Genomic DNA, 9,156 nt, shown 5'->3' on the forward strand with positions numbered 1-9,156 from the left:
AATACAAGCACAGGTATGCATATGATTTCAGTGCTACGGATAATAGCCAGGTTCCAGATGAGGACAGAAAAGGTGGTTCTCAGAATTTGCCTAGAAATCTATAAGCAAAACTCATTTCTGGACCGTCATCACAGTACATGTTACAGAATCGTTTATAATTTTTTTTTCAAAGCTTATTCTTCCTACCTTATAATAAATTGCTTCCTTGAAAGTGGGGGACTCTAATTTATCTTTGTGTTTGCCACATAACCAATACTCAAGAAAAGTTTTTTACTTTTTTTATTTTTTTTAAGATTTTATTTATTTATTTGAGACAGAGAGAGCGAGAGCACAAGCGGGGGGTGGGGGGTGGGGGTGGAGGGAGAAGCAGACTCCCCGCTGAGCAGGGAGCCTGATGCGGGGCTCAATCCAGGACCTTGGGATCATGACCTGCGCCAAAGGCAGATGCTTAACCAACTGAGCCACCAAGGCGCCCCAAGAAAAGTTTTTTAAATTGACAGGTAAGTAGTAAGTAAATTGGATAGTTACAGGTCTCAATCTTAAAATAGCCATGTATAAATAGCCATTTCCACTATCACCAACCCCTTGAGAATGCAGAAATCATCCTCTATTAAACATCCAATTATTTAAATTACCCTTAAAATAATTTATGTAACATATCTCTTCTTAATCTTGAGTTTCAGATACTTTCTTTACTTGGGCACTATAAGACAGAGAGACGGCTGGGAAGTTACTAGTGGATGTGGACTTAGGCAAAGACAGAAAAAGGACACAGTAGGAGGGTTCTGACTGAAAACTGCACTCCACTGGCAACACAAAGCTCGCCTTCCTTGGATAAGACCAGGAACAAGGCTGCTGCTTTTCATCAGACCATTTGCACATTGTAGGCATGAAATGATAGTAATTAGATGTACTAATATGGGTGTTCATCATGTTTTCCTAAGCGTACCTTCATGTGCAGTCTTGCACATTGGTGAAATGCCACAGAAATGGTAGAATAATATAAAAGGAATGTGTGAGCATTGTCAATTTGTAAATACTATGTTAATGGGGGGGGGGTGACCTGAGGAATAAAAGTGCTTTGTCCAAAGTGTCAACATGATATTTAAGTTACTTTTAAACAGTATTATGGAAAGTTTATAAAAGAGAAAAATGGAAAGACAGAAAAAGTAAACTACCTTAGATAAATGTTAAGTCCTAAGAGGGAGTAGTATAGAGGAAAAATTAAATATTTGTAGAGAACAGGGTATAGGATGATAAAAGAGGATATTTGACAAAATTAAAGAATATAAAAGCAACACATATTACAGAAAACAAAAGCCTGTTGATGTGTATTCGGAAGGTGAATTTTATTTCTGCCACAATAATAGAACAGTCTGTTAATGAAATGCTTTATAAAAATTAAGTAATTATTACTTTAAGTTCATCTAAGAATTAATGTCTACAACAGCTTAGTTAGGATAAGAGAAGTTACAGCGCTGAAAAAAACTTGCAATATAAACAACACTAATAGACAGTCTGATACTATAGGTTACAATCACCCAATATAAATTAATTCAGAAAATCACTTCTAAATCTCTGAGCCTCAGTTTCCTCTTCTATATAATAATGTCCACTATAATTACTTTCAAAAATTTCTGAATGTGGATAGTAGACAACAGAAAAATCTGAAAGCATCATAAAAATACAAGATGATGGCACTGGAATTAAAAACAACTAATAAAACACTCTAATAAAGTAGGAAATATAATAGTCAACATCTGTTTTCAAAGGGCTTTTTTTTTCCGTTTCCTCAAAGGACCATTAATTAACTTAAATGCAAGATCTCAAGAGAAAAAAAGGAAGAAGAGTACCAAATAGGGTACTTGCAACATTTCCTGACAATGGTGAGGAGCTGGGGAAGATACACAGGGTTACTTAAGGCTGACAAGAGATTTCACTGCTTAGCAGCAAAAATCTGAAGCTGAGCAACTTAGTTTCATATGCCTACAGCTTTCTCCTGCTAGACTCCATCTCCCTCCAAAAAGTTTACCCATGAACAGTATCAGGATCCTCATCCTCACCATTCTTCTCAAATGACTTGAGACATTTCCATTATATGATTTCAACATTGAGGTTTACATACATGAGCACACTATTAATTAACATTATGCCAATAAATTCTAAAAGATAAAGGGCAGAGTGTGTGCTGGGGGAGGAAGGAAGAGGAGTAGAAGAAAGAGGTAGAGGAAGTGGGGAGAAAGTCAGGGAGAACGTTGGGGGGCAGAGGATGGAAAGAAGAGGGAAGTGAGGTAGAGGAGAAGTGGGGAAAAGAAAAAAAGGGGAGATGAGAAGGGAGAAGGAAAAGGAAGTGAGAGAGACAAGAGGATCAGAGAAACCAACCAGGAGGATGCCCTTCAGATGCACTTCCTATCCAAAGTATACTTTAAGGGCAGTTGCTTCAGGGAATGTGACCTTCAGTACCAAGGAGAGGCAACCAGCCAAACAATGACAAGTCCTTTTTTTAAACCCTCCAAATGAACTAAGTTATTTGGCTGCTTTCAGCACTGACTTCTCCAAGATAAAGCATGTTTAATATAGTTGGCTGACTCTGGGCAGACCAATGAATGAGCCTTCATCAAAAGCAACTTTTGAAAAATTATCATACATATATGAAAAATGAGGATAAAATAGCACGGCATGAATGTTTTTTCAGAGCTGTAATTCCAGTCTCAGATTTACTTTTCATAAAAAAAAAAAAAAAATGCTACAGAGTCAACATTTATATGATGTAAAACAGGCACAGTAACTGTAAATTCTATACATTTTCTGTTTTCTTTTATAAGGTCTTATAAACCCTGGGTCTTAATCAGGAGAAATCAACAGAGTTTGCTTTTTAAATAATAAGGCTGTAGTCTATATATGTATATTATTTATGATAAGAATAAAGAACCAATATAGCCAGATCCACACTAAGTTCACAAAAATGAGCTTGCATCACCTTGTAAAGGGTTATGAAGATGGTTACAACGGTGAGGGGGAGAAATGGCACATGAATGTTGAAAAGGACATGCAGATTGTGACAGATTGAAACGGTCTTCATCCAAGTAAAGCAGTCTGGAGTTTCTCTCTAGCCACGGGAGCACTGCTGAAGAAATTTTAGTAGAATACCAGATCAAAAAGATGTTTCAGAAAGATAAAACTATTAGGAACACTTAAGATCTAAGAGCCAAATGATGGGCAAAGTGATGAGGATCTGAGTGCCACAGCCCACTCTTAGGACCGTGCTGAAATAAGGAGGCTGAAGTCGCAATGGAAAGCAGAGATGAATGCAAGAAACATTAACAACCAAGAATTTCTAGGACCTTCTGTCTGGTGACTAATCACTGACTAATATTAGCGGAGTACAGGAGGAGAGACAAAGAAAAATAGAAAATGAGAGGGAGGAATATGAAATTATTTCCAGGGCAACAGAGAAAATGATGGCACCATTAATAGAAACAAAGGTGCAACTGACCCCACTTGGTGAAAAAGAGCTCATTTTTAGTTGAGGTAAGATGGGCTAGTCAAGGAGAAATGATCCACAAGCTGTTGGAATATGAAGTTGGAGCTCTATTTTTAAATCCAAGATGCTGCCAGGGAAGCAGTTTTATTTTAAAAGCTCTCCAGGTGCTGCAAACAGGAAGTTATGATGGAGAACTACCAAATGTTCTCCAAGACCTTCTGTGACAAGGGCACACTCACCCTCACCTTGCCCTTGGGGTCACAGGAACATGAACTGTAAATAAGTCTTCATTAGTGGTTTTTTTTTTTTAAAGATTTTTTTATTTATTTGAGAGAGAGAGAGCAAGTGTACGGAGGGGCAGAGGGAGAGGGAGGTGAGAAGCAGACTCCCCTCTGAGCTGGGAGCCCAACTGGGGCCTCGATCTCTCCACTCTGAGATCATGACCTGAAATCAAGAGGCTGATCCTTAACTGACTGAGCCACCGATGGGCCCCAGGATTCATTAGTGTTTAATAGGGAAAAAGGCAAGAATTCTAATCCAGTGTTGCTTATTATAGCATTATTTAATAATAAATATAGATGTAAAATGAGAACCATATAACTTATATTTGAAGAATAAATAAGAAAATCATCCAATTACTTTCTTCTTAAAAATTAAAATTTGAACAGGAAAATTAAATGGAATTTAAATTTCATACCCTGTCTTTTGATCCCACCTTGCCCCCTACCCCACACCAATCCACCCAAACAAATAAAGATTGAAAACCCGAGGTGCCTGGGTGGCTCAGCCAGTTAAGCATCTGCCTTTGGCTCAGGTCATGATCCCAGGGTCCTGGGATCGAGCCCCACATGCTGAGCAGGGAGCATGCTTCTCCCTCTGCCACACTCTCTCTCAAGTAAATTTTTAAAATCTTAAAAAAAAAAAAAAAAAGACTGAAAACCCTTCTGGCCTCAGTGTCCTCATCCATAAGAACGAGTTTATCCGCTTCCCTACTTCCCCTGGTGGTTTGTGCTATAGAGTGAAGTGAGATATCATAAGTACATAAGTAAAAGTGCTTTGTAATTTATAAAATAGGCTAACCAACATAAGATATCATTATTATAATTAAACCTGGGGTACAATTTTTAATTTTTCCAATTATTCTCCATAAGATAAATGTGACTCTATTTCATGGCCTATATATGATCTTTAAATTTTATGTAAGTTTGGCAATATAGTCACTGTAAATTAATGCATACAAGAAAAAAAGTTATGGAATGCTAACTTTTTTTTTCATAATTTCTAAATCACAATTTTTGTGACTTTTCACTTTAAACCTAGGACTCATTACTGGAGGGATTTTCTTGAGGACTCACCTTAATATTTTTCCTTAGTTAATTTATTTTTCCTTTTCTTTAATAAACAGTGATTCATTACTTTTCACAACAATATGGAAATAATTCAATACCAATTTTTAATAACAACAAAGTGAGATCTAAAATAATTGCTGTGGGTACTTATTTATCTTTTTTAATTTAATTTTATTTTTATTTATTTTAGAGAGAGAGAGAGAGCACACAAAGGAGCAGGGGGAGGGGGAGAGGGAGAGACCGAATCCCAAGCAGACTCTGGGGCTGAGCTCAGAGCCCAACACAGCTCAATCTCACGACCCTGGGATCAGTTTGGGCGCTCAACTGACTGAGCCACCCAGGCGCCCCCCTGCTGTGGGTATTTAGACACCAAAAGAAACCAGAAGAGACAGGAGAAGACTTCATTACTGTTGCTTCCTCATTAAACCAGGCATTCTTCCTTCAGGAGAAAGGAATCTTTAATTAGCAAACATTTTTTTTCTTTTTTCTTTTAGAAGTTTATAATCACACCAAGTAACAACAACAATAAATGCAGCAGCTAAATAAACGGCATCCTCATATACCTTGGATTCCAATGCTTGTTAAATTTAAAGGCATCTTTTACAAAATTAAGCATAATTTTACATTAATCTTCGTTAAATCTGAAAAGTTCAGTAACTAGAAATCTGTTTCTATGTATTTTTTTTTAAAGTCTCAAAATTGATGTAAATTTTTTAAGGTAGGCTATATCGAGCTCACTTGTCTATCAGTAACAAAGTCACTGATGAACATTTCAAAATATTATATGGAACCAAACCCAACTCAATTTTACCTTACCATTGAAGGCCCACATGAGAGGTCATGTAACCTGTGGGTTCATAATATATTTGATGACTATAATGATTAGTCAAAGATTAGCCATCCAGCCTTGTAATCAAAAATAGTCAATATCTCATGCCAACCGTTCGATATTACTGCATTTTCCATAGTAACAACACTTAAGGTTTATCATCTTGTCGTTACCTTTATACTACTGAACTCAGAGGATTGCCACAGAATTACTCCCACCATTTGCAAAACATTCCATCAACTATGAAGTATTTAAGTGTTAACTCTTGCTAATTTAAGTACCAACTCTTGACAAAGGACAATACATATTTTTAAAACTATTAGAATTTCTTAATTAATTAATTAAATCTAAAAGAGCACCCCTGAGAAAATCTGTACCATAAAGGCACACACTTAAAAATATCTGGAAACAGGGGCGCCTGGGTGGCTCAGTCGTTAAGCATCTGCCTTGGGCTCAGGTCATGACCCCAGGGTCCTGGGATCCAGCCCCCGCAGGGAACACCCCGCAGCCTCAGCAAACACCTGCTTCTCCCTCTCCTACTCCCCCTGCTTGTGTTCCCTCTCTCGCTGTCTCTCTCTCTGTCAAATAAATAAATAAAATCTAAAAAAAAAAAAAATCTGGAAACAAAAAACCTTTTAAATAACAGATAAAACTGACAAAATGATTAAGTCAAATGACAAGGTAGAAAATGTTGCCCAAGTTAACAATTATTTTTTTATCATTCTGGAAAATTTGTGCTCAAGAGAAAGCACTGAAACTGGAGACAACAAACAAAACTGAGTTCACTACATAAAACAATGTCTAGTTTCCACTAACTGCTTCCAACCAATTTACTGCTGCAAAGGTTGTCACCAAAATGAATGGTAATCAATACTTGCACGATAAGAATAAATCCTGCTGAACCTTCTAACAGTCATGAAATAATATTTAGATCATCCTCAAATTAGGCACGAATGAGTTGGAAAAATGGTCCTATCCAAGTACTGACCATCAAAATTAGCCTCCCTCTCCCCCCTCAAAAATAATACCTTCAATATAGAGAAAATATAGAAGGGGGAAAAAAGTTACTATTTCTAAGAGCTTGTAAAGAGCCCTAAGAAAAGTTTTGCCTCTTGAAAACAAGATTTAAACCTCAGAACACATCTAGTGAACATTTATTAAATCAGTATTTCTAACGCTAATATGGGGGTGAGGTGATGACAATGAGGTCAGCGTTCAGTAAAGTCAGAGACAACTTTGAATCCAATAATGACATTAACTCTGTTACAAATCCTGACGGCCTTTTGCAACGCGAAACGCTGGCAATTTGAAAACGTAACTGAATTCTTAAATACTGCAGTATTCAAATGACCTAGAGTGAATGAAAACTCAGCAAACACCCTTGTTCTTTCTGAACAATGACCTAAATAATGAATCACTATAAAAAGAACACATGACACACTCAATTCATCTGTTCACCCTCACATGTGCAAAGGTCTGTCAGTACCAGAGATAAGACACAATGAATTCACTACGACAGTCTGGTCATTTTAGTCATCAGAAAGTCTGTAAAAGGAGTAAATGAGAAACAGAATCAGAGAGGCGGAAAGTGTGGGGGAGGGCTCGTGCAGGGAGAGCGAAAGGGACTGGTGTCTAAGTCTGTGAAGCAGACAGGCTACGGGGAAGGCGAACTGGTACCCGAGAAAAAGAAGTTCGGAAATGAGACGGTCCAAGTCCGGGACACCAGCGGAGGCGGCGCGGAGTCCGGCGGGACCAGCCTTTGTTGCTTTCCCACTTCCCCCGAATTTTAAGCACAAGTCTGCCTCAAAGCTGTTTCTCTTGAGGAGAGGAGAGAGGGGAACTGAGGGGAGGTGGTGGGGGCCGCGGGGGTTCACTTCCCCAGATATTTCATCCACCCAGAACCTAAAGCCCCCAGTGGGGGTGGGGGGCACAGACAGACAAACGCCGGGATCCCTCCCGGAGACTCTCCCTCGGGAAACAGAGGGTGGGTGCGCGCGGTGGGGGAGGGGGCTGATTCCCCTTCCAAGTGCGGCCACTTACGAAGACGCGCTGGGCACGAAGAAATCCACCGCGAAGCCGAAGTAACTTCCTTCGGGGCCGGAGTATTCGGCAGGACTGTCCACGTCGAGGTTGAAGGCGCCGCAAAGAGGCAGCAGGAATCCGGGAAGAAGGAACAGGAGGCGGCGAGGGCGAAGGCGTAGCCGCCGGCGCGGCGGAGAAGACATCGCCGAAGTGCGCGCGGCGCGCCGAGGCCGGAGCCGCGGCCACCCCTCCCGGAGCGCACGGTGTCCGCGGCCCGCCGCCGCCGCCTTCGCACGCCGAAACTTGCCCGTCACTCGCTTCGCGGCGAGTCCCGGACAGCGCCGGAGGAGGCAGGAGGGCTGAGCTGCCGAGCGGCCGCCCGGGAAGTGGGGCGCAGGGCGCGCGGGGCGGGGACAGCAGCGCCGGCGGCCCCTTGCCTCCCTCCAGCTCCGCCGCTCAGCGCTTGGGCTCGGGCTGGGGACTGCGCGGGTGAGCGCCGCACCCCCCCGTCTGAGTGCGGCGGCTGGCGGCGGGAGGAGGCGGCGAAGGGGGAGGGGCCGGCCCGGGAGGCCGGGCCGCCGCGCAGGAGGAAGTGAAGGAGGAGAGTCGTCCTGCGACTGGGGAGAGCTGAGCGCACTTCCGTGCGCGGTGTCGCCTCCTGTCCCGGGAGCGAGGTGCCTGTGCCGAAGCGGCGGTCCCTCAGAGTCCCCGGCAGCGGCCGCGCTGTCGGACGAGGGCCTCAGACCCAGCTCCAGAGGGCTAGTGGTGGATGAAGGGGTGGCCGAGCATCCCAACCCGCTCACGTCCAAGGGCACCCCACGCTCCCCGGTCGCGCCGGGAACTCCCCTGCGACTTTTGTTTAGAAGTGAGGAAAGCTTTCTTCGCCTCTCGGTTTCTGCTCCTTAAAACCCTGGCAGGCTCTCACAAACGGAACTCTATAATTAATGGTCGTCCCCCCTCCCCTCCACTCTCCCACACACACTGAACTTAATTATAAACTTCCAGAATGCTAGCACAGCCTCTTCCAGGCGAGTTGTGTTAAAGCTGAAGTTGAAGGATCGGCAAAGCAAAGAATTGGCAGTAATAGTTTTAAATCAAGTCGAACTAGTCGAAACCTTATTATAGTTTATTAGCTGACGTTGTGTGATTTCGAATAACTATCACTGATTTAAGACATTTGGGTAGAAATATCATTTTAGAGTTGGAAGAAGGAATGTGCACCATTGAAGTAAGGCCTCTCTGGACATGTTGCTTTTGGTGTGTTTCACGGCGTCCAGGCTCCTGACAGTTCGACTGAGAGACTTGAGAGCAGGATCCCTGACCTCTTTCATTATATTCTGTAGTCCTACCACCTTGCCAGGCAGAGTGAGCCATCAATAAAATGTTGAATGGAGTTGAAATGATGAGTAAACTTTGCCCAGGGACGTGACTTTCCTATATTGTGTATCATGTGCTGAAGAATTTGGTGAACA

General features: G+C 42.0%; 1 protein-coding gene across 2 annotated transcripts in view; it reads right to left on the reverse strand.

Annotated features, from left to right (window-relative positions):
• The window catches only part of ITGAV (integrin subunit alpha V), a 94,482-nt gene extending 86,273 nt beyond the window's left edge, over positions 1-8,209 (reverse strand). For both annotated transcript variants that reach the window (XM_032406568.1, XM_032406559.1), the window contains exon 1: positions 7,703-8,209. In XM_032406568.1, coding sequence (XP_032262459.1) covers positions 7,703-7,887 — 185 coding nt within the window. In that variant the 5' untranslated portion in view covers positions 7,888-8,209. The remainder of the gene's footprint in view (positions 1-7,702) is intronic.
• Between the last annotated feature and the right edge of the window lie 947 nt (positions 8,210-9,156).

This window comes from Phoca vitulina, unplaced genomic scaffold, assembly GCF_004348235.1.
Source record: "Phoca vitulina isolate PV1807 unplaced genomic scaffold, GSC_HSeal_1.0 scaffold1, whole genome shotgun sequence".
In the NCBI taxonomy this organism is placed as follows: Eukaryota; Metazoa; Chordata; class Mammalia; order Carnivora; family Phocidae; genus Phoca; species Phoca vitulina.